Source organism: Canis lupus, chromosome X (assembly GCF_003254725.2).
Source record: "Canis lupus dingo isolate Sandy chromosome X, ASM325472v2, whole genome shotgun sequence".
NCBI lineage: Eukaryota > Metazoa > Chordata > Mammalia > Carnivora > Canidae > Canis > Canis lupus.
The window spans coordinates 6,342,174-6,367,694 of record NC_064281.1 but is presented as its reverse complement, the minus strand read 5'-3'; the positions used below and the strand labels follow the sequence as shown (position 1 = coordinate 6,367,694).

General features: G+C 56.2%; 2 protein-coding genes across 5 annotated transcripts in view; one reads left to right on the top strand and one right to left on the bottom strand.

Moving 5' to 3' along the window:
* Window positions 1-15,229, top strand: part of GPR143 (G protein-coupled receptor 143) — a 52,236-nt gene extending 37,007 nt beyond the window's left edge. Inside the window, exon 9 of the mRNA XM_025436266.3 lies at window positions 7,989-15,229. Coding sequence (XP_025292051.3) covers window positions 7,989-8,083 — 95 coding nt within the window. The 3' untranslated portion in view covers window positions 8,084-15,229. The remainder of the gene's footprint in view (window positions 1-7,988) is intronic.
* Window positions 9,668-25,521, bottom strand: part of TBL1X (transducin beta like 1 X-linked) — a 212,465-nt gene continuing 196,611 nt past the window's right edge. For all 4 annotated transcript variants that reach the window (XM_025436253.3, XM_025436237.3, XM_049107708.1 and 1 more), the window contains 7 exons: window positions 25,231-25,291; window positions 20,510-20,631; window positions 18,867-18,941; window positions 18,331-18,458; window positions 16,347-16,512; window positions 14,008-14,109; window positions 9,668-13,087 (listed from right to left, as the gene is read on the bottom strand). In XM_025436253.3, the coding sequence (XP_025292038.1) occupies window positions 13,061-13,087; window positions 14,008-14,109; window positions 16,347-16,512; window positions 18,331-18,458; window positions 18,867-18,941; window positions 20,510-20,631; window positions 25,231-25,291 (681 nt within the window). In that variant the 3' untranslated portion in view covers window positions 9,668-13,060. The remainder of the gene's footprint in view (window positions 13,088-14,007; window positions 14,110-16,346; window positions 16,513-18,330; window positions 18,459-18,866; window positions 18,942-20,509; window positions 20,632-25,230; window positions 25,292-25,521) is intronic.

Here is a 25,521-nt window from a genome sequence, read left to right as displayed (position 1 = left end):
TGTTTCAGCCAGCCTGGGCAAAGTGTGCCACAATCCTGTGCTTCTCCCAGCATGCCCCATAGTTCCCACAATCCTATAATTCATCGGCCATGTGTCATCTTTTCCACAATCCTTTGCTTCACCCAACATGCCCCATAGCTCCCAGAAACATGGCCGCCATGCCCCCGTGCGTCCCACAATTCAGTCTGTCAGCCAGCTTGGGCCCTGTTTCCCACAATGCATTGCATCTCCCAGGTTGCCCCACAGTTTCCGCAAATATGGCCGTCATGCCCCCGTGTGTTCCACAATTCAGTGTTTCATCCAGCATGGGCAATGTACCCCAGAATGCATTGCTTCTCCCCGCAGGCCCCACATTTCCCACAATCCTGTATTTCAGCGGCTATGCCTCATCTTTCCCACAATTCCTTGCTTCTCCTAGCATGCCCCTCAGCTCCCACAGACATGGCCGCCATACCACTGTACGTCCCACAATCCCATCTTATGCCGCCATGCCCCCGTGTGTCCCACAATTCAGTGTTTCAGCCAGCCTGGGCAAAGTGTCCCACAATCCCGTGCTTCTCCCAGCATTCCCCATAGCTCCCACAATCCTATAATTCATCGGCCATGTGTCATCTTTTCCACAATCCCTTGCTTCGCCCAGCATGCCCCATAGCTCCCACAATGCTGCCATGCTCCATGTTTCCCACAATCCATTGCTTCCCCCAGCATGCTCCTCTGTTCCCACAATACATCTTTTTGGCCGCCATGCACTTGTACGTCTCACAGTCCTATCTTTCAGCTGACATGCCCCTATGTGTCCCGCAATCCTTTGCTTCTCTGGGCATGGCCCTCAGCTCCCACAAACATGTCCACCATGTTACCATGTGTCCCACAATCGCATCGTTCAGCCACCATGCCTCTATGTGTCCCACAATTCTTTGCTTCCCCAGCATGCTACTCCCACAATCCAATCTTTTGGCTGCCATGCCTCCATGTGTCCCACAATTCAGTCTTTCTTTTGGCCGCCATACCCATATGTCCACAATCTAATCCTTTGGCCCCGTGCTCTCATGTGTCCCACAATCCAGTCTTTTGGCTACCATGCCCCCGTGTGTCCCACAATCCAATCTTTTGGTCGCCATGCCCCTGTTTGTCCCACAGTCCCATCTTTCGGCTGCCATGCACCTATGTGTCCCACAATCCATTGTTTCTCCCAGCATGCTCTTCTGCTCCCACAATCCTATCTTTTGGCTGCCATGCCACCATGTGTCCCACAATCCCATCGTTTGGCCACCATACCCCTATGTGGCCCACAATCCATTGTTTCTCCCAGCATGCTCTTCTGCTCCCACAATCCTATCTTTTGGCTGCCATGCCACCATGTGTCCCACAATCCCATCGTTTGGCCACCATACCCCTATGTGGCCCACAATCCATTGCTTCTTCCAGCGTGCCCCTCAGCTTCACCATCCATTCTTTGGCTGCTGTACCACCATATGTCCCATAATCCCATTATTCGGCCACCATGCCTTTGTGTGTCCCACAATCCCATCTTTCGACTTCCATGCACCTATGTGTCCCACAAGCCATTGTTTCTCCCAGCATGCTTTTCTGCTCCCACAGTCCAATCTCTTGGCCCCCATGCCCCCACGTGTCCCACAATCCAGTGCTTCTTCCAGCCGGCTCCTCAGCTCCCACAATCCAGTCTTTCCTCCTCCATGCCCTTATGAGTCCCACAATCCATACTTCTGTCCGCTGTGTCCCATGTGTCCCGCAGTCCAATCTTTTGGTTGCCATGCCCCTGTATATCCCACAATCCCATCTTTCGGCCTCTATGTCCCCATGTTTCCCACAATCCAATGCTTCTCCCAGCGTGCCGCATAGCTCCCGCAATCCAATCTTTTGGCCGCCATTCCACCGTGTGTCCCACAATCCCATCGTTCAGCCACCATGCCCCTGTGTGTCCCACAATGCATTGCTTCTCCCAGCGTGCCCCTCAGCTCCCACAAACATTGCCGCCATGCTCCATGTTTCCCACAATGCATTGCTTCCTCCAGCATGCTCCTCCGCTCCCACAATCCAATCTTTTGGCTGCCATGTCCCGATGCGTCCCACAATTCAGTCTTTCAGCTAGCATGGCCAATGTGTCCCACATTACATTGCTTCTCCCAACAGGCTCCTCAGCTCCCACAGTCCAGTCCTTGCACCTCCATGCCCCTATGAGCCCCACAATCCATACACTTCTGCCAGCCGTGTCCCATGTATCCCACAATCCCATCTTGTGGCCGCCATGCCCCCACGTGTCCCACAATGCGTTGCTTGTAGCGGCGGCCACACCCTGCCAGAATGCATTGCGCCTGTCCCGTCACGCCCGCTCCCGGCATTCCCTGCCTGTCCCCCGAGGCGAGGCACGGTTTGCCGCAGCATTGCGCATGCGCGCCACCGCGCATCATTGCGTCAGTGTTCGGCCTCCCACGATGCCCTGCTTCTCGCAGCCCCCGGGTTCGCAGGGTCCGTGCGGCAGGCCCCGGCCGCCCCCGCTCCATCCACGCATCTCCCATGTGCCCGCCGCTCCCGCAGGCGCCTGCGCGCCCCGTGCCGTGCCGTTTGTCCCCGGTGCCCGTCTCCGTCGCAAAGCGCTGGCTCTGCCGCACCCCGTTAGTCCCTAGAAACTCCCTACCTCTTCAGGGTCCGTTGCGTCTGCAGCTCCCCGTGTCCACGGCGCTCGTGATTTCCCCCCGTTCCTTCCGTCCTGCGATTGCCCTTCCCTAGTGCTCCGCTGGCCTCACAATTCCTTGCATTCCTTGTGCCCATTTGGCCCCAGGGCTCTGGACGCTTGATTGTTGCGGATCTTCAGGCTCGGCTCGTCCTCGGTGCTCTCCGCGCTCTCGCACGGTTCTTCTGTAGCGCACCTTTCTCCCCCGTCCCTTCCCGAAAATACTTTGTGTCTCTCAGAATCTCCTATTTACGGGGCGCCCGGGGGCTCGGTGCTTGAGCATGTGCCTTGGGCTCAGGTCGTGACCTGGGGGTCCCAGGATCGAGTCCCGCATCGGGCTCCCTGCATGGAGCCTGCTTCTCCCTCTGCCTGGGTCTCTGCCTCTCTCTCTCATGAATAAATAAATAACATTTAAAAAAAAAAAAAAGAGGGGATACCTGGGTGGCTGAGCTGTTGAGCATGGGCCTTTGTCTCAGGTCATGACCCCAGGGTCCCGGGATCGAGTCCCTGCGTGGAGCCTGCTTCTCCCTCTGCCTCTCTGTGTCTCTCATGAATACATAAATAAGTAATCTTTAAACAATTTGTGTCTTCTATAAACTCCTTCTTGTTCCCGCAATTCCATGTTTCTCCCAAAATTTCCTTCTGTCCCCCACAGGCCCTTGTTTTTCACCGTTTCCTACCGTTCCCACAATACTCTTATTCTCAAAACTGTGTTCCATCTGTAGTTCGCTTTCTTCCACGATTTTGGACTCTTTTTTGCCTGCCGCAAACCCCCACTTTCACCAACCAGTTCTGTTGTGTACCGCGTTCCCTTGTCCCCCCTTAATTTTTCTGTCTCTGGGTCAGCTGTCGAGCCCACAATCCCCGTTGTCCCCACAGTCCTCTCCCACACGATTCCCGGCCTCCCAAATACGGTGTCTCCCACAATTCCCCTTTCCCTCCTAATTCCCTTGCCCTCTCACAATGGCCCTTTCTCCCATAATCTTGTACTCTCCCCACAATTCTCATTACTCTCCCATCACCCATTTCCCCACGATCTCATCTCCCAACTGCTGTTTCCCCCACAACTGCCCTTCCCGACCCACGTTTCTCTTTCCCTCTCCTGTTCCCTTGTTGCTCTGGCACTTCCCCACCTCGCTCCCAATACCACGTTTCCCCACAGCACCTTCCACGCGTCTCATCTTCTCTCCCACAACCCCGTGTCACACCCCACAGTCCCCCATCTCTCCCAGAAAACGGTTTTTCCCAGAGTTTATGCTCTCTCCCAGGATTGCCCCCTCCCTCCCACGATGCTGCTTTTCCAGCAACACCCTATTCCTCTCACAGGTCCCTCTTTCCTTTAGTTGCCCCTTGTCTCCCACAGTTCTGGCATCTGTCCCTGCTCACAAATCTGCATTTTTCCTCAATAGTTTCTGTGTTCTGGGGCGCATTTTATCTTCCCTGTAGTTGTTTCTCCCACATTCTTTGTTCCCCTAATTTTTTTGTCTCGTACTTGTCTGCGTCTTCTGTAGTTCTCTATTCTCCCACTATTTCCATCTGTCCCATCATGCTCCATTTCTCCCGCAGTTCCCTTTCCTAAGTTCTCCTTTATCTCCTACAACCCCTCCTTGTTCCCACAGTTAACACTCTTTCTCCCCAAACCCTGTGTTACTCCCACAACCCCATGTCTTTCCCACAGGACTCCCTCCCAGAATGCATTCTCTCCCTTAATTCCTGCCCTCACAGCCCCCCTTCATGCCCATGATCTCGTCTTCCCCACAGTGCCCTTCCGCAGAATTCCCCTTTCTCTGCCATAAGCCCGTGTCCCCACCATTTCATTTCTTTCCAGATGCTCTCTTTCCAGTAATCCCTGCTCTTCCCACATGCCCTGTCTCTCCCACAGTTCCTCTTCCATCCCACAGCTCTCTTGTTCACTTCCTTGTCATTCCCACACTGCTCGGTCTCCCACAACTCTCTCTAGTGTCCTGCAACTCCCCTTTCTTGCACAGCGCTTGCTCTCCCATAACCCTTTGTTTTTCCACAACTTATTGTTCTCTCCTACAGTTTGGTTATTTTACTGAGTGGTTTCATTATTTTTAAAATTGCAACATAATTAACAGTATTAGTTTAGGGTGTAATTCAGCAACTCTATGCTTTAGTGCTCATAAATGTGGTCTTAATTCCCTTAACCTATTCCGCCCATCCCCCCACGCACCTCCCGTCTGGTTACCGCCAGTTCTCCATATTTAAGTCTGGTGTTTTTGTTGATCTCTTTTGTTGTTGTTGTTCATTTGTTTTGTTTCTTAAATTCCATAGTGAGTGAAATCATATGGTACCTGTCTTTCTCTGACTCCTTTCACTTAGCATTATACTCTCTAGATCCATGTGTGTCATTAAAAATGGCAAAATTTTATTCTTTCGTTTGGCTAAATAATATTTCATTGCATGAATATACCCTATCTTCTTTATCCACTCGTGTATTGATGGATACTTGGGTTGCTTCCATGATTTAGCTATTATAAATAATGTTATAATAAACATAGGGGTGCATATTATCTTTAAAAATTAGTATTTTTTGACTTAGTGTCTTTCACTATGGAAGTTCCCCAAAAGCTACAAATGGAACTAACCGTGATCTGGCAATCGCACTATTAGGTATTTACCCAAAGAATACAAAAATACGAATTCAGAGGGATCCTTGTGCCATGATGGTTAGAACAGCATTATCTGCAATAGCCAAACTATGGAAACAGCCCAAGTTCCACTGACTGATGAATGGATAAAGCAGATCCAGTGGAAAACTGCATAATATAAAGAAAGTATGAGATCTTGCCATTTACAACATCACGGGTGGAGCTGGATGTTGAGTGAAATAAATCCGAGAAAGACAAATACCATATGATTTTGCTCACATGTGGAATTTAAGAAACAAAGCAAATGAGCAAAGGTAAAAAGCAAAAGAGAGAGAGAGAGAGAGATCCAGACATAGATTCTTCACCATAGAGAACAAACTGTTGCCTACCAGGGGGGAGGGGGGGAGGGGGGAGGGGTTAACTAAGCGATGGGGATGAAGGACGACACTTGTGCTTGTGCTGACGAGCACCAGCTGTTGTGTGGAAGCGTTGAATCACTAGGTTGCACACCTGAAACTGCTATTACACTGTGTGTTAACTAACTGGAATTTAAATAAAAACTTAAAAATAAATGTCAGTAGACAAAAGAAAAAAAATACTGCCTGTCTATCCCAGAACTCTTCATCCCCCCGCCCCAGGTGCTTTCCCACCATTCCCCGTCTCTCCGTAATACTACGTCTCTCTCTCAGTTTCTCTTGCTCTCCCTAATACCTCTTTCTCCGTCACGATCTTTTCAGGTTTCCACGATTCCCCCATCTCCTCTACCATCCCTTTGCCCACATAATTGCATTTCTGTCCCACAGTTCTCCCTCCTTTTCCATAATCCCTGGTCTCACCCACCATCTCCTGTCTCTTGCACGATTCCTGCTCTCCCAGTCCTTCGTGTCCCTTTTGTCCTCCTGTGCCTTGTCTCTCCCACAGCTTCCCACCCTGCCTGTAGCCTAGTTCTCTCACACTTGTTCCCCACAACTTCCCACTTCCTCCCACGATTCTGGGTTCCTCACTGCCCCTCACAAATCTGTGTGCTTCTACAATGCAGTATTCGTCCATCTCCTGTCTTTCCTAAACTTCTTTCTCCTCGAGTACTCTGTCCTCCACGTGATGCCTTCTGACAGTTGCCCGTCTGCTGCACGTCTCTTCCCCACAATGCTGTTCCCCCCCCAGTTCTCTCCGTCACCCCCCCAGCTCTCCCCAAGCTGCATTGCTCTCCCCCAGCTCCCCATTCTCTCCAGAATTCCCCCCTTTCCCGCAGTTCCGTTCTCTCCTATATCCCCTTGTGTTCCCACGGCTCTCTCGTCCACGGTTCCCCGTCACGCCCACAGTCCTTATCTCAGCCCCGGGTCCCTGTTGTGTCACTAGCCCCCCTGAGTGCAGCACTAGGTGGCCACATGGAGGCTAGTCGCCCGGGAAATGTGGAAGAGAACACACGGCGGGGCTCCAGCTCTGGTTGCACCCCCTAGGTCAAACTCCACACCTAGAAGGAGACCTGGGCCCGGGTGCCACATGTTCTCCATGGCTCATGATGCCATGAGACGGGGCTCTGTGATCTAGGGCTTCGTGGCTTTCAAGGAATCCAGGAACAACAGCCGAGGGAGGGAGCAAGAGACATCCAGTGCGCCCTTCTAAATCTCAGATCTGCACGGGGCCAGGAAGTTCCCAAGAACCTGTGAGGGCTTGCGGCCTCCTGGAAGAGAGCCCCTCGAAGGGGGCTGGCCCTTGGGCACCGTGAGTTTGCTGGTGTCTGTGTATCGTGCATGGACACTTGTCAGGTATTCACACTTGGCTCCAGCAGAGCATTAGTGCAAATTCCCCAACGGCCTCGTTGGATGATCCTCAGAGCCTTGCTCAGCAGGCACATTGTCTCTGTGGAGACCCTTGGGACCGGGAGAGCAAGCCGTGGGAACCCAGGCGTGCCGACAGGCCCTCGGCTGCAAGTGCCCAGTGAGGTCCGCGCGGGCAGGGCTGGGCTCAGGTGGCTGGGCTCCAGCAGCACTGGCATCTGAGAAAGCTGTTGGGGTACACATGGGTTTTCCCCGCGAGCCCCAGGGGGAGGATGAAAGAACCAGGAGCTCTTACAAAGCCGCTGGATCCAGAGCATGCCCTCGAGTGTGAGGTCACGCGGGAGCGTCTCAAGCCCAGGCCTTGACCACAGGCTGCCATGTGACATCCCCCCAGGGTCTTCAGAAGTCACACACACGAGTTCCCATGAGCGCAGGACGTCCTCATCAACAGTGGGTGACCCTGTGGAAAGCAACTCTTTTTGAAGTGCCAGCAGCTCCTCCAGCGGCACTGTGGTTTCAGAAGTGTCTTCCAGAAGTCCTCCCCGCTGGCGCCTGGTCTCTGGAAGGGCACCCCCCCCCCCCCCCCCCCCCCCCCCCCCGCCCCAGCCCTGCACAAGGCCTTCTCCGGATTCTCCCGGGATCTGGCTGTGGGGACCGTGACCGCGCCCAGCGCTTGCGCCCCCTCCCGGGTCCCCTCCGTGTGTGGGGCCCGGCGACCCTGTTGCCGTCGGCGCGGCCACTGTCCCGCGGTCACCTTGGGCCCCGCGAGCTGGTGTCCTGCACGGTGACAGCCCGGGGCCCGGAGCTCACAGGGGCCTCTGCGGAGGACCAGGGGCCGGGGAGCAGGGAGGGAGCCTGGGGACGGTGACACGGGCACAGGCTTGCTGTTTCCCTCCGCAGGTTCCGATGCCAGCACAGTTGAAATCCATGTCACCAGCGAGTCCCGCGACAGAAACGAGGTTGGCCCTGTTCCTGAGCCCCGGGGAGGCCTGTGAGGGTCGCGGCGGGTCCGGACGCCGTCGCCCCCGGGGGACACCTGTGGCCGGAGGTCGTGCCGCGGGGACAGGAGCGCCTTCCACGCCGCACTCGGCTGCTCCTGCACACGCTCAGCCGCCCGCGGCCCCCCCCCCCCCCGGCCTGTACACGCGGGTCGCGGCTCCCGCCGCTGGGTGCAGTGGGACAGCTGCGGCCCAGCTCCCGGCCCCACGGGCGGGGGCCCCGGCGCGACGCCTGGGGGGCAGGGGGCCCGGCCGCTCACCGGCCACCGTGTGTCCCCGTGCTGTCAGGCAGGGCTGCTCTCAGGGGTCCTTGGCACCGGACCGAGGCCACTGCTCAGCTTGGAATCCCGCTGTCCGTGGCATTAGGTCTATATACACGCAGAATTTTTTTATTTATCGGCAAGAATATTAGCAGGCGCCTTGCACGTGCAAGCCCCGCAGGCAGGTGCGTAGAGAAGCAAGATGCTTTTCTCAGGACGCCGCGGAGACTGCCGCGTGACACCTGCCTGCGCGTCGGGGTGTCCCATGGGCTCCAGAGAGCCGCCCAGGAAGCTTCCAGGTTTGTACCCTTGGAGAGTTGCTTGCTTGCAGGCCTGGGGCCGGGCGTGGGGCCGTCCCCGCGGCTCAGGGCACGGAGGCAGCCCCACGTCATCCCCGTGTCCCTGACCCCTGTGGCCGCACCGTCTCCCAGGTCAGGGTTGGAAGCTGGCGCCCAGGGGACTGGCCGCACACGGCCCCGTCTGCCTGAAGGGAAACGAGAGCTCCCGTCAGAAGGGGGTGCCCACCCCGTCCCCGTCTGGCTCCGGGGAACCCGCGTCCGTGCAGGCCTGGCCCCGTGGGCTCCGACGGACGGAGCCAGACCCGGCCCGCTTGGCCCCGGGGTGCACCCTGCCAAGGGCCTGCACACCCCAACTGCTCCCACCTGCACCCCCGCGTGAAGCCAGGCTTGCGTGCACAGGAGGCACCGCCTGCACATGGTGCCCAGAAGCTTCCGTGCCAGCAGGCGCGGTGTGGAGTGACTGGAAGCCTGAACCCCACCGAAGCCGGGCACCTACCCCTTGCAGGCCCCCTGTGCCCCAGGCTGTGCTGTGCTTCACCCCGACTCCTGAAGTGGGGGGACGTGCCGCCCAGCCCGGCAGGGCCTAAAACACGCAGCTGGAGTCTGCACAGCTGGGTCCCTGGTCCGCCGCCTGCACCAAGGTGCCCGGCACCCCGTGCCCCCAGCGCCCCTGTCCTCCTCACGGGCACGCGATGCGCGGGACACACCCTGGGGGACACCCACCAAGTGAGCAAAGGCCCCAAAAGGCCCTGCCGGCACGTGGCCCAGTTCCGTCGGGGTCTCCGGCCACGCGCAGCTCCTCGTGCAGGGCACAGCCCCCACCCCCCACCCCGGCCACAGCCCGCCTGAAGTCCTGGAGGAGGAGCGGGTGGAACAGCCCGTAAGGTAACCCGGGGGCTGCCTGCGCCCCTGCCCGTTGCAGCGGAGCCATCCCGGGAACAGGCACTCGGATGGCCTTCGCTCGCCACGTCCACGAGGGCCCAAGCTCAGCCGAGCGAGACCAAGAAAGCACAGCCACCAAGTTCTCTAATATCAAAATAGAGCGATTTATTCAAGACACTGAGTATGATCTGTTGATTCTCTCTTGAAACAAATGAGCTACGACACACAAGGTGATTCTTTTTCTCAGAGAGCGTGAGGGTGAGTGGGGGTGGAAGAGAACAGAACGGGGGTCGATGTGCACGGAACAGAATCTAGAAAATGCAGACAGAGGACGTCTGGCTGTACGTCTGACACAGACAATAAAAACTGCAGAAGCCAGAATTCAAAACTTCAGTGAGTGGCGGAAGGAACATTTCTGCATTTGACAAGAAACACGATTTAAAAAAAAAAAAAAAAAGTGGAACAGAAGGTTAAAAATAACAAGGAACAACGCAGACCCTTACATTTGACAAAGTGCACTTCACTTGGCTCCGTGATCTAGTTTTAGAAAGACAAAACGAACGTCAAGTCCTAGGTGTCGTGTGGGGTCAGAGGGTTGAACCCTGAAACGTCTGGCCTTTCGGTCTCCCAGGGGGCGGCATCCCTTGGCCAAGTGTGTGTGCGGGACATGCTCTTGGTCACTCGAAACCCGATGGAAGATTCCGGGAAGGCTGGTTGTGTTACTCTGCTTCCGGAATCAAGGTGAAGTTTGGTCGCTAAGACTTCGGCTTCTACCCACAATCCTGAAGCGCTGTCAACCACGGCGAGCACGGACTTCGCACGTGGGCCATCCCTCGAGGAGAGGGGCGTCTGTCAGCTGGCGGGCAGCAGGGCCAAGGCCGGAGGCGCCACACCTCGCTGCCATCGGGCCGAGGATGGGGATGGATCCCCGTGGCGCTGCCCACACGCTCACGGCGGGTCCCTCCTCGCCGATGGCTGTGCAGGGCTCAAGCCCTCAGCCCTCAGCCCCTGCCTGGCCATTCCCAAGTGATTCAGACTTGTCTAGAGGCTAAAGCCTGCGAGACCCTGACTCCTGACCTGCACGTGAAGATCATCCAGTGAGCCCCCCTTAGAGGATGTCCCGCCACGGCCACCCAACGGTGTTCGGCTGGTCAAACAGGAGTCATGTCCTGACCATGGCCACCCCTCAACTTCTGCTCTGTAGCGATGACATTTTTACTTTGGGGTCAAAGGGATCAAGGCGGGGTCAGTCTGGACCCCCAATAAACTGCATCCCAAACCTACTGATTTCTTGGGGCAGGCAGTGAGTGAATTATCATCTGCTGCCTTCCAAAGATGGGAATGGGGACGCCGTGGAGCTCTGACCTCTGGGCCAAACGTCGAGGCGACAGAGCCTGAACAAAATACCCAAGTCGTACACAGAGCACGTTTTGGTCTTCCCCATATCCGAGCGGGCAGGAATGACTCAAGATATCCAAGTGGAGGCCAACTGGTCTGAGAGGGATGAACGCACTCTGGTTCTTGTACCTGGTGGCGGCCTAGTCCGAGTTCTTGGGAAGCCCTTGCCCTGCCTGCCAGTTGGGTTTTGGCTGCATGGATAGATGCCACCCTCTCGATCACCTCCGGTCTCGTCGCTGGCACACACACCCGGCTGAAGCCTGCCCACCGCCAGACCCCGCCCCCGGGCCAGGCCAACGTCGTCCTCCCGTCCTCGGCCGCTGGAAAACAGAGGAGGCAAGAGGACTTACCTAGCCGTCCTTCCCCACTGCTGATTAACACAACAGGTCAGTGTCGGGTTATGACAACCAGAGTACAAAGGTCACCTGGTCCAATGAAAGGAAACTCCTCTAGCGACACAAAGCCATGTTTAATTTTTTAAAAACAGTAAAAAGATTCATTATTAAAAAAAAAAAAAAAAGACTCTTTCTCCTAGTCTCCTGTGAGAGAAAGAAATTATGAAGACAGCAGAAATTATTAGTGACGTCTACCTAGGAAATTCACCCTCGGGATTGAAAATCTTGCTTCCCCATTCCTTCTTGTCCCTGTCAGACCAGGTGGGATCCTGGAGGCTTTCACGTCAGCTTTGCAAGGACCGGCCACCCTGCTCTGGGTGAGTGACCAGCGGTTATTTATGGCGCCGTGACCGGGATGTCGCGGGGACATCGAGCCCAGAGGGCGGCTGTGATGGCTTCTTCAATACCGTTTGGTCTGGGGAACGCTCCTGGGGGTCAGAGGGCACTGTTCTTCGCTGCTCTCCCGCGGCTACGAGGGTGAACGCAACCCTGACCGACGCAGTGCTCTTCTTCGAACCACAGAGCGCTGGGATTTTGCTCTCTGGCTGCGGAACATGCCCGCGACCGAGCCACAGGACCAGCCTTTCCACCCAGAGTTCCAACCATTTTCATGAAGCTGAAGGGAAATGCTACCTCAGACCCTGCCTGTGTCTTCCTAAAATTTGTTTAAAATATGAATCACACAAAGCTCTCTATGTCTGATGGCCATTTTTAGGATTTTAAAATTGTTTTAACATAAAAATATTTTTTTTTCCAAAAATACTCCGGGCTCTCTCTCTTATAAGTATTTTTTTTTTCTCCTGTAAAAAGTCCCCCTGTCCTGCCTTCTTACATAAAGCACTTATTACGCGCCGAAAGTGCCCTTGAGACCTAAGATCCAAAGCAAGTATGAGAAAGGGAGAGAGAGAGTGAGCGAGGGGCGATGGGGGAGGGGGAGCCGGGGGGGGGGGGAAGCTGTCCGTCACAGAGTCTGTCATGGTGTCCATGAGGCTGCATCTACTGAGGGTGGACTGCGAACCAAGACCACACGGAGCGGAGGAGGAAGGTGCACGGGGCAGACAACGGGAAGGAAGCAACAAACCAGAAACACTTTCCATCTCAGACTGAAGGCCCCGAGACGACAGGATTCCAGCCAATAGAAAAACCACCGGACAAAGGAGATTCTAGAAAATAGAAAGTGTTGGGATTACAAAGTTGCGCATTTCATCGGTACAAACTGGTCTCTGAACATCCTTTGTGAGAACAACTGTAGTGTCCAAATTGTTAGGGAAAAAACAAACCCGCCACGTGGAGGAGAGTCCCCTCCCCCCTTTTGGTTTATCACAGCATTTTTCTTGTTTTTCCTTTTTTTTTTTTTTTGGCACAGCTTTTTTTTTTTTTTTTCTTCCTTCCTGTTTTCCTTTTCCTTCTTGTTTTCTCCTCTCTGCCATCAGAGCCTGTTCTGGATGGAAACCAAACCGTGCACCGTTTAGCTGGTGGCTTCGTGCTTCCCAGGCTGAATGTTCTGGGTGGGAACCATTCTTTCCCCCTTTGATAGGACTGTAGGTTTCTTAAACTTCTTGATGAAAGTTACGAAAAAATAGAGACTCCTGTGGCCAGGGATGAGTTCGTTTCCAAGTACACTCTAATGCAAGTCAAGTTCGTACAGTTTTGGAGCGGATAGAACTGTGTCTGACGCGCGCTGCAACCCCACACATTCACTGCTGGTCCATTAGAATTCTTTTCTATAATATTTTGTGTTTACTTTCGAAGATCTAAAACACACACCTGGAAGGAAAGAGGAAGTACCTGTTATCTTCACAGACAGCACCCAGTTGCCTTTAAAGCCTCTGGACCAAATCTGGCCCATCGGCCATGCTTTGTCAATAAAGTTTTATTGGCACACAGTCACGAAGGTTCAGAGAAGCTCTAACGAGAGGCTGGCGTCTGAGCATCTGACCGACCCACCAACCACAGGCAGACACCATGGATGAGAAAGAAAGGGCAACGCTAGGAACAGATGGGGTGGACGCTTACGACGGGACAGGAGACCGCCCAAGCCTGAGCACATGGGAACATCCGGGGCCCACGCTGATGCTCGGAAGCCAGTCCACTGCCGCCCCCCAGCCCCGGAGCTCATGGCAAGCTCAAGGGCAGGAAGGAATCAAAAGGCTAGACATCTCATGGGGCCAGAATGGGACCCGTGGGACCCATGGAATGGAAGGCCGTGCCTTTACCACCACAGGGCCCAGGCACGGAGCGCAGCCACAGAACTACGACAGGAACAAGTTTCTCAGCTTCGGCACCAGTGACACGCAGGGCCGGGTACTTCCCTGCCGTGGGGGCCGTCCTGTGCATCGCAGGAGGCTCAGCAGCACCCCTGCCCGCCACGCGCCAGGAGCGCCCCACCCCACCAAAGCAGTGACAGCCGCGAGGGCCTCCAGACGCTGCCCAGCGTCCGCACCGGGGCAGAATCATCGTGCTCAAGAAAATGCAGGCCAGGATGTCTCGGATGGTGCCAGCCCAATGGGCTCCAGCCGAGACGTCTCCTTGGCCCCCGGACACGTTCGACCCATACCTCGGTGAGCAAGGCCCTCGGAGACCAGGGCTGCCACGCGGCCTGCGAGCGCTCCTGGCATCAAGCGCCGGGCCTGCCCCCTCTCTGCCCTCGCCCCTCCACAACCCCGCAGGCCAGAGCTGCTGCTTACAGAGCCGTCGGACGCACTGGCGCCCACTTTGTCGCCTCGGGCGTTCCAGCACACCTCGAAGATCCCGCCGGTGCCTCGGTAGCTGTGCACGAGACTTCCACTCTGCAAAGCAAAGCAAAGCAGCCGTCACTTAGGACGCGAAGGGGCATGTGGCACAGCGGGCACTCGTCATCCAGTACCTAGCGTGGGCACGTGCTCTCGGACATGGTCAGACCCAAATTAAAAGTTTTCGGAAAACTATCTGGCGGCTGCAGATACGTGCCTCTCAGACTTCCCACCCCGGGAGCCTGAGTGACGGGGGCACCCCACCGCGTGGGCCCGGCCGTGGCGGAGGAGGTCGGGCCTCCCTTGGGTTGCCGCTGACGGGCGCTGGGCATGCTAGGGCAGCTGGGCCTGCAGGTGGCACAGGGCGAGGGACATTGCAGTGCTGTCAGGCATCTTTTCTAGATTTAGCGAGGGTACTCACGTCCCTGAGGTTTAGAGTGAGCTTTAAGGTGTCTCAAAGAGGGGGCACCTGACTGGCTCCGCGGTAGAGAATGGGACTCCCGGTCATGGGGTCGTAGGTTCAAGCTGCACGTTGGGTGGAGGTTTTATTCAAAAAAGTAATAAATAGATAGGGGCGCCCGGGTGGCTCAGTGGTTGGGCGTCTCCCTTTGGCTCAGGTCATGATCCCAGTGTGGGGATCAAGATTCCTGCCCGGTGGGGAGCCTGCTTCTCCCCCTCTCTCTCCCCTCAGCTCATGCTCTGTCTCTTGCTTTCTCTCAATTAAGAAAATAAAACTTTTTTTTTAAAGATTTTATTTATTCATGAGAGACACAAAGAGAGAGAGAGAGAGAGAGAGGCAGGGACACAAGCAGGGGGAGAAGCAGGCTCCACGCAGGGAGCCTGACTCAGGACTCGATCCCGGGTCTCCAGGATCACGCCCTGCGCTGAAGGCGGTGCTAAACCGCTGAGCCACCCAGGCTGCCCAATAAAACCTTTTTTAAAAAAGAAAAAATAAACAGGGGTGCCTGGGTGGCTCAGTCAGTTAAGCATCTGCCTTGGGCTCAGGTCATGATCTTGGGGTCCTGGGATCGGCCCCCCGTCAGGGTCCCTGCTCAGGGAGGAGTCAGCTTCTCCCTCTCCCTCTGCCATTCCCCACTAGGAGGCTCTCTCGCTCCCTCTCTCTCTCAAAAACAAAACAAAACATTGAAAAAAATAAAATCTTTAAAAAAAATTAAAATGTCTCAAGGAGTTTTGTGATTTATACAAGGGGGGGATGGGATTTGACGACTTTGGCGGTAGACGGCACCTGACGATCGCGCTGTCATTTTACAAATCCATCCATCGTGGCTTCTAGCCAGTGTTTCATGAATAGACCGTGGCATGCTGTTCCTGGGATGTGTTTTCCAGGAGGCCCAGTAGGGCCGGAGGCTCAGCCGGTGTCAGGCTGGCCCCACGCAGGGCCCACCATTGTGTCTCCTTCCGCGAGAGCGTGTGGTTTATGGGAGGCAGCCCCAGGAAGCCTGAGGTCGCGGTGATTCCTGCACCCCTACACCAGCTAACGCGGCTCATCCGCCACCCACCCTGCCACAAGGGGGACATGGACTTGGGCACGCGAACCCACCCGAACATCAACTGGGCTAAAGGGAATGGAGAAGGTAGGTCAGAATAAAAGGGGGGCACGGAAGCCATCGGAGCCATCCTGAGATCAAACAAAACGGGTCACTGGCTGTTTTCAAGGACTCCTACCCGCCCTTCTTTTCTACTCTTTATATTCAGATTTCTGTGGTCCTCAGGTATGGCCAGAGGTCCCCACGGTGGCTACCTTTAATCAAATATGGTCTCCTTTTCGTTCTGACCACAGGACAATCCATTACTGACACAGCCTTTGCTACCCAAGCACAATATTTTCACTCCATCGGTGCATGTCATGAGCACAGCAACCCAACGCCCCTTTGCACTCCTTGATTTGCTCCGTGGAGCTACAGGTGTAGGTGGGGTGCAGAGGAGGCCAGGGCTGGCCGCAGCCCACTCAGCTGGCGCTCCCGGAAAGCTCTGGAGGTGCATGTGCGCACGACAAGGATGAGGCAGGTAGAAAGTTGGATGCCAGGAACTCAGGACAAGTAGAAGATGGGGTGTCCCCTGTGGGGGAGACCCTCAGCCTGTACGGAGCACAGAGCAGGCGGCACGAGCCTGGGGCCTACCCGGGGAGGCAGGGTTGGCTGCAAGGCTCCGACTGAGGCGACTCATCCCCGAGCACAGATTCTGCAGCCGCCGCCGCTCCTAGCCTGGCGCACCCTAAACACCGCGGGGGTTACTTTCGCAAAGGATTCGGTCACAGGAATCCGGGGCATTACCTGAGTATTCCAGATATGCACACACTTGTCAAAGGAGCCACTGGCCAAATACTTCCCGTCGGGGCTAAAAGCTACGCTGTAGACAGGTTCCTGGTGTTTGGTGAGTGTGTGGATGCAGACGCCCCGCTCCACATCCCACAGTCGAACCGTAGAATCAAACGAAGCACTAGGAGGACAGGAGACAGAAGGTCAGCACAGGAAACACGCTGGTTTCTATTTCCCTGAGACGCGGAACACGTATCATGAGGTTTTCTTTCCAAGCTTTTACGTTTCGAGAGACAATAAATGGGCACGCCTTTTCCAAAATGTGACTCAGACACCTTGAAACAAGGCCCCAGCTCTCAAACAAATCCTTTCCTTCCTTCCTTCGGGTGCTGTTAGTAGGGAAACAAGCTGATATCCGCATTAATGTCTCCCTGCATGTCCTACTGCTGTGAATGATAAACACGTTCATAGGAGATTTACTACATTTTCTAAAGGGCTCCCGCAATTTAAAAGATAACATCTACTGTCAGCAACTAAAATGGTCCCAGGAATTTGGAAAAACAGCAAACTGAGCGAATACGACTCAATCCGACAGGAATTAAAATACGATCACGTCCAGATACGCGATCGCACTGTGGAGAGCTGCAAACGGGAGTTATTTTCAAATTTAAAAGTACAGCTGTCCTCGGTCTCTCAACAGGTACATTCCCTTTATACCTGCTGCCCGCAAGGATAATTCACGCTCATAACGGGTACCGTGTAACACAGACACACCGTCCAGGCCATCACAACCAACTGTACTGTGTTCTTTTTTTTTTTTTTTTTAAATTTATTTATTTATTTATGATAGTCACACACAGAGAGAGAGAGGCAGAGACATAGGCAGAGGGAGAAGCAGGCTCCATGCACCGGGAGCCCGACGTGGGATTCGATCCTCGGTCTCCAGGATCGCGCCCTGGGCCAAAGGCAGGCCAAACCGCTGCGCCACCCAGGGATCCCTGTACTGTGTTCTTTAGCGCAGTAATTTAAGTGGGCTTTAGGACAATTCCTTGAAATAAAAGAGAATTTTTGCCTTTGTGTTCTTCTGGTTTTAGCCCCTTAGTCGACATAGGAATCCCTTCCGGTACTTTCTAAGAGATGGCCCTGGGTCGAGTCCTTACTGCAGGGCGAGGCTGCCCACCCCACCACAACGATGCACAAACCAAGAGGTTCCTCTCGGTTTACAAAAGGGTGCCTCGTGCCCATATTTCCGCGCTCTCTCAAACGGCAAGAAGTAGCGCACGGCTGTTTCTGGTAACGAAACATCCCTCTCGAGTCTCCTCTTTTCCAGGCAAAGCACACACACCCGCGTTTGCTTCTGCCTGTGGCTTCCAGACCCCCAGTTACCCGGCACTCAGTCTAAGAATCTCCTCAGCTCGTTTTCTGAATGTTCCTTTTAAAGCACGATACCTAGAGTAGTAGGACGTCACGTCCTGAATGGGGTCCCTTGAGCACTGGGACACCCCAGTTCTGGCCTGACTGGCCATTCCATTCCTCTCGATGCTGCTGTCACAGGGGGTTCACTATGTAAGTGGCTGGGTCAGGTGTGCCTAGAGCTGGGGGGTCCTCGCTCAGCATTCTCTCCCACCTGCTGGTCCAAGTTGAACCAAGTAACCACGCCCAGCGTCCAATCCGAACTCCGTTTCCTTTCTCGGTCTTAACAGAAACCTTCACGAAAGCCAAGTGCTCAAAGCCTGGACACAGAACCAGTGCTTCCTACCCACCTCATGGTCAAAACAATTCTTACCTCTACGTAGGCCTCACCCTATAGTCTTGTGTGCGCTTTCAAAGTGAGCTAATCATTGCGTCTAGTTTGGAAGGTTTGCAACACAACCTAGCAGAATGTCCTGTTCTCCTTGGTTACGAGTAACTCTTGCTGGCCGCCCGGCTAGCGCGGCCACACAGCGAGCAAGGCTGCTCTTAGGAACCGGGCCCGGGCTGTGGGCCGTCTGCCCTTTACCTTGCTAGCATGATGTTGGAATTGGGGTTGCTGGTGGCTGGCCCGGTAGGACTCCACTTTATGGTGTATATCTCTTTGCTGTGAGCCTGAAGGTCATGGACACACGTGTCCTGCTTCATACTCCAGATCTGGAGAACATAACAGGAACAATGTGAGCAAATGCCGTTTGTCCAGCCAAGAATGGTTCGCATCACTCATTCGGGAGCTCTTGGGCAGCTTGCCGCCCAGCGGGGAGTGCAGCTGCCCGGTCAGCAGGTCGCCGGCCAGAAAAAGCCCAGACAGAGAGCCGGGCAACATGCTAGGGGCTGCACCTGTGCAGAAGGCCACGGGGAAGGGAGTCTCAGCAGGGGCCTCAACAGACAGATAGGAGTTAACTGCATGCCAGCGACATCTCGTTAGTAACGGGGAAAAGGAAAAGCCCAGGCGCAGGCAGAGTGCCAGGAACAAAATCCTCAGCAGAGGAGCAGTGAATGCAAGCTCTGCACGAGGACGGGGCTGGCCAGGACGAGACCGCCCATCCTTTCAGACGGCTTTACCTTTAATGTCATGTCATCAGAGCAGGATGCTAGCAGCATTCCAGAAGGATCCCATTTGATGGCATTGACCTCATTCTGAAAGAGAGCAACGGGTTTAAGAGAAAGGCTGGTGAGCAGAACCGCAGCCTTCCAGCAGGGGGCAGCCGTGCCCCGCGGGTGCCACGAAGCGCCCGCCTGCCGGCAGCTGATCCGACCGCCCGCACTTGCCTCCTGTCTCCCTTTCTCCTACCCTGCCCCCCACGTCTGCGTAAGCGCATGGCCATACCCGGCCATACCCCGTATGGGACCAGCACCCTCAGCCACGCTTCCCTGAGAAAAGAGAAATCCCTACTAGGAAGGGAGTCCAGGGAATTTACGTAGAATTAATTAATTAATAAGGGCAGTGCAAAACCAGAAGACCGCGGTCATTTAAAAACTGCCTTTGAACGTCGTTCTCCCGCATACTTTTCACACGATGGCTACTTCCTGTCTGAATGCATAGGTAGGAGCATCCCCTTTCACGCGGGGGGGGGGGGGGGGGGGGGGAGGGGTGCAGGTGGGTGCAGGTGGGAGAGGTGGGAGCAGGTGGGGGACAAGGCAAAGATTTAAGACCTCTGATGTGCAAGAGGGTTTAATCCCGGTTGAGGCCGGGATCCAGAGGCACAAGGACACACACACATCAACACCGAAGTACAAGTGCAACGGTGGGCAATACACCTCGAGGGGGGCGAGGGGCCCGAAATCCAGAGCACGTGGCCGGCCAAAAAAATGCTGCAGTGCAGGCGCAGGGAGCGCTGGGGGGCAGACAGGAATGAGGCTGCAAACAGCCCCCCCCCGCCCCGTTCTGGGGACTGGGTGACCCTGACGCTGGTCCTGGGTGGGGAGGGCCAACGCACCCCAAGGGACGTGCGTTTGGAAAGGAGCTCACCGCGCCTACGTGTGCAGGTGGCGGACGGGACGCTGGGCTTGGCGAGTGGGGAGGAATGTGGGGGCGAGGCCGTGGCTCTCGTGGCTTTCCAGCAGCTTCGCTACAGCCCATTTGCCCCCGAGGGTCCCACACGTGCCTAATGATGAGCTCCTTCCACACTCACAACTAATTCCCCAATTAATTTCCCACTCCTAAGTGCTCCGGTTTGGATGATGAATTTTACGTTCCTGCTACTGGTTAAGGACACAGAGTTTTGGACACTGTGAAGTGGAGAAGGTGACAAGGCCACCCCTGTGTTCCACGCAGTATTGACAGAGTGCAGGCTGGAAGAAAGGAGAGGAAGGAGGCCCAGGTGGCCCAGGAGCAGGCTTGGGGCGAGCTACGGGAGGCCTGGGGGTTCGCCTAGAGATGAGGGGGTGCAGGACATTGGGCCCAGGAGCCCGGAGAACTGGGTGCCCAGGGCCAGGCTGAGCAGCGCGGGGCAGCCAGGGGGGCTGAGGGCTCGCAGAGGACGACCCAGGGGCACGCCTCCTAGGGCCCAGGAGCGCGGAGCTGGGGTGGCCCCAGCTGGACACATGGGGACTCCCCAAGGGTGCAGCGAACACCTGCCCCACAAGGCCCTTTCGCTCCCTGCTTCCGCAACCCGCCACGACTGCCTGCACCCGGCTCACCCACCACCGAGATGCCCCGAGCACCTCGTCGGGGCCCGGGGCCCCAGCTCCGCACTCATACGTACTGTGTGTCCTTGGAAGGTTTTGACAGGGCGGTCACAGCCGAGTCTGCAGACGTGAATGCACATGTCCGTGCTACAGGAGGCGAAGGTAGTGTTGTTTTGCCAGTCGACATCGAGAGCGGGGGCTGCCGGGCAGGGAAGACGGGGCACACCGCGGTTACTACGGGCACGGAGCTCGGCTGACTTCAAACGACGACGAGCATCGTCGAGAAGCCTTATCTAGAAACCCGACACAAGTGGTCCCAGGGCGGAGGCAGCCTCATCCTCACTGCCCTTACAACCTCAGCTTCCACGCGGGGAACGAGGGACCCCGCGGGGGCTGGCGTGCCCCCGGCCCGCGAGTCCCCGCTCCCCCGACACGGTGAGAGAGGCCGGGTGACAACTCGCGCTGCCTGCCACCTCGTGCACCTTGCTGCTTCCAGAAGTGTCACTGTGGCGGGCTGGTTTGTTTTAGATGGGGAGGACAGAAAAGGAAATGAAAAAGGTCTCATGGCCTGTGTTCAAGACACCTTGTTTAGTATATGTGCTGCCGAAGCGAGCACAGACACCTTGTTTAAAAAAAAAAAAAAAAAGAAAAATCTTCCTGCAGCACCTTAACCATCCCGGCAACTGGACGGTACTTATCCCCGTGGGGACAGACTGGGCCCGGGGCTCGGCACGCGTCACGCACACCCTCACTGCCCCCTGGGCCGGCCCAGGGCGGGGTGGCCGTGAGAGCTCTGTGGAGGGTTTGGGGCATGGTGACGGGGCTTCCCTGCCCGCAGCGCCCCCTCCCCCCGACGTCCCGCCACACCACCAGCCTCCCTGCTCGGACACGTCCTCGCTTCCAGGACCAGGAGGTGGGTCCCTGCCAGGCTGTGATCGTGCAGGTTTCATCAACACATCCGTACGTGACCCCGTCTCGTGTCTGTCTCCACGACAAGTCCGGGCTGGACTGGGAGAAGAATCCGGATGGCTCAGGAGGGCTAATGGTCACACCGGCCCTTGCCTTCTTCAGCCCTCCCCACGCGCCTGTCCTCCAAGGCAGGGAGTGCTCGGTGCAGCCCGAGCGGGCGCCGTGGGGGGCGGCGGTGCAGGGCGAGCGCTGGTGCTCTCGGAAGCCCCACGCTTCCCGGCACGCCTCCACGTGCGCGCAGAAGGCAGGCGGCGACCCCACGAGCCAGAGCGAAGCCCCCGGCTGCTTGCTGACAACGCCGCACCAGCCACGTCCTGGATCCTGGCCACACCCGCTGCAGTCAGGACATGCAGGTCATATGCTTGGAAACGGGACAATCTGGCAGGCCGATCGGGGCCTAGCAACTGTTGTAAAAATTAACCTCTGCCATCTGTACTTGGGCGGCTGGCCCCACTGTGAGTGGCCCCTGCCACCAGGACCCCCAGGGCCCTGCTCCGTGGGATCTCACCATCACACAGTGTAGCTAAGCGACAGGTAACGAGGTATAGCTATTCTGGGGGCCTGCGTGCACCCCCTGCCCACATGTGGGCCCGTGAGCCTCAATAATCGGTGCCACTCCAGGCGCAGCCGGGCTTTGCTTTTTCTTTTTTTAAGCTTAATTTTGAGAGATTACTGCTCCTCCAGGCTCCCCCAGTGGTTGCCTTTTGTGGCCCCACAGTCCAATAGCAGGACCCGAAGGCTGACATTGGTACAGCATTGGGGTGGGGGGCTATGCCATTTATGACACGGGCAGCTCTGTGCCACCACCTGCCCAGTCACGGTCCAGAACCATCCCATCGTCCGAGAGTTGCCTCATGTCACTTCATAGTCACACCAAGCCCTCCCGGCACCACCCCTAAACTCCGGTCCACCCATGGGTTCTCCGATTCTAAACATTCACCATCTCAAGGATGTTATATATAAATGGAATCATACAGCAGGTGACCTTTGGAGACTGGCTCATTTCACTCAGTAGAAATCTATCAAGCTGTTATGTGTCACCTATAATTTATTGATAATGTGTCCTTGTTACTGCTGAGTGGTATCGCATGGTTAGGCTCTGAGCTCGTGCTTCCTGCTGATGGTCACGGACGGTGGCCCTACCAGCGTTCACGGGGAAGCCTACGAAGGCAAAGCAAGTTCTCAGATCAGCCCATCAAATGAGGAGTCTCTGAATGCTACGGAAGGGTCCTCCTTAAAAATTCTATCTTCGGGGTGCCTGGGTGGCTCAGGGGTTGAGCATCTATGCCTCTGGCTCAGGGCGTGATCCCAGGGTCCTGGGATCGAGTCCCGCATCGGGCTCCCCGCAGGGAGCTTCTTCTCCCTCTGCCTGTGTCTCCTTTCTCTCAGTGTTTCTCATGAATAAATAAAGAAAAATCTAAAATAAATAAATGAAACACTCTTATCTTTGTTTTACCCTGAAAAAGAGCACATTTTCTTTTCTTTCATCTTTCCATCCTGAATCGTCTCTAGCACTCTGCTTAACATTAAAGAGAAAAAAAAAAAAGAAAAAGAAAAGAGGAAATGACACCTGGAACATAGTGAACCAGCAATGGGGTTTGGGTCTACCTTGCAGGCAGCAAAATTACAGGTGAGAAGGTCTCTCAGTACATAAAAAACCCATGGTCTGTGGTCTTCTCGGGCCGGTGCGATGGAAAGCCCTTCCATAAAGTGTTAGAAATGCTTTGGGAAATACTACATTCTGCTCAAAAGCTTCATAAATGATTTATTTTTATTTTTTTGAATGATTTTTTTTAAAGATTTATTATAATTGGGATGCCTGGGTAGCTCAGTGGTTGAGCATCTGCCTTCAGCTCAGGTCATGATCCCAGGGTCCTGAGATCAAGTCCTGCATTAGGCTCCTGCCTGCTTCTCCCTTTGCCTGTGTCTCTGCTTCTCTGTCTCTCATAAATAAATAAATAAAATCTTTTTTAAAAAGATTATAATTGGGGGGGGAGGGACAGGCGGATAGAGAGAATGCACAAGCCAACTCCACACTGAACGCAGAGCCTGATGCAGGACTCGACCTCACAACCCTGAGATGAAGACCTGAGTCAAAACCAAGAGTCAGACACCTAACTGACGGAGCCACCCAGGTGCCCCATAAATCAGTTCTTGAAAGTGTCTGGGGACCCTCACTGATGTTTATCTTGGGCACATTGTTCTCCGAAAAGTAGAACCCAGAGCTGGGTTTCAGAATTCCCTCCAATCACAGAGGTGAGCACGCTTGATGGCCTAGGGCTCTGAACCTGTTACTGTCTCCTCCGTGACAACAAAGGTCGGGACGCTGCTGGCATTTATGCCAACGCACTGGAAAGCCACCAGGAAGGACAGTCCCACTGGCTACTGGCTTCGATACGCAGCCTGGAGCGCGAGTGGCCAGCAGATGGCAACACACGCAGATCCACGGAGGCCGGGGGGCCAGAGGCCGAGGGAAGAAGACCGGCCTCTTAACGGAGAAGGGATTTCCCTCCGGGGTGGTGGAAACGTCCTGGAACCGGGCCGTGGTAGTGCTGCCACGACGGGAACGGGTAGTCGCCTAACGGGAGCTCGCGCGTGACGCACACGGCCTCTGCCGCCGCACGCCACACAGGCTGGAACCCCGAGCCGCCTGCGTCCGGAGCCCCGCTCCTTCCCGGTGAGAACACACATTCTGGAACACGTTCAGCACCGTCCACGTCATCAGTGGTGTCCGACGAAGGCAACGGTAACGACGAAAGTCACGGGCACCCCACAGGCGTGCCGGTGGGGCGCCCAAGCCAGGAGGACAGCCACGGGAGACACGGGCTCCGGCTCCGAAGCAGCAGGGTAACTGCGACAGCGGGGTCCCCTTGCCCTTGAGGTACCGTGGAGTGACGGGAGCCTGGGGTCCACACATCTGAGCACAGTCCTGCCTCGTGGACCGTTCGGCTCCCCGGAGGCCCAGGTCCCCCACGTGCAGCCCCTCCGTGGGCCCAGAGACGGGCAGCGGCGCAAGGTCCTGGGGCCAGTGCGGGGCTGCAGCGCGTCACCACCGCCACCGCCCGCCAGGACACGTGCGTCCTGCCGAGGGAGGGAGGGGCGTCGGCCCCGTGCAGCCAGGAGTCTCCAACAGCCCGGGGGGGGGGGGGGTCACCCGGGCCCACGTTAGGAGGCCCCACACGGCGCCACGGGCATGAAGCAGCAGGTGCAGCGCAGCATCTCCAGACCGCGGGCTGCCCCGCGTGGCGTGGCCTGACCAAGCGACAGAGGCGCAGGCCGAGGGCCAGAGCCGTGGCTGCACGTCGCAGCGGGAACATGGAGCTCCACGGGCCCGCGGCCCCACGCTCCCCAGCCGACAGGGCCGGCGTCTGCGCCTGCCGGAGCCCACGGGGCCTGCGCGGACCGTCTGCCTCCCCGGGCCCGGTGCCCACAGTCCCCTGCCAGCGTGTCGCCGGCTCGGGGCCTGGGGGCTCCGCCGCGGCCCGAGTGTTCCGCCGAGGGAGGGCCTTTGGGACCCCGGAGGTCACCCCAAGGCCAGCTCTCCGTGGCGTCCCGGGGGCCCCCGGGGGAGCTGGGCAACGGTGTGGCCGCGGGGAAGCCCACGCAGCCTCCCCGTCGGGCACAGGAGACGCCAGCGCCGGCTCGGGGTCGCTTCGCCGGGGACCTGCCAGTCCTGCGCGGCCCGCGGCGTCTGTACCTGCGACCGGGAGAGCTCGGGGGCCGCGGCGTGCGCGCCTTCCAGCCAGCTCCCACGTTACTTCAGGGGACGTCTCCTGGGACTAGGAATTACTGGTTTTGAATTAGAAAAAAAGAAAAATCAGCAACTCACCGGAATGAAACGGAAACTGTTGTTTGGCTTCTCCTGTGTGGGCATCCCAAATTATTGTGGTCTGTGCTCCGCAAACAGAAAGAAAAAGTTAGTGACTCTTCACGGGAAGATTTCTCTAGAAAAATTTAACGTACAAGAAAAAGACCGTGAACCAGCCCCCTTCCTTCAACACCAACACTGAAGAGACAGAATGTGAGCCACCAAGGTCATTATTAATTTTCTTGTAACTACGTTAAGAAAAATGGGGGGTGGGCACGTCTGGGGCTCGGTTGAGCACCTGACTCTTGGTTT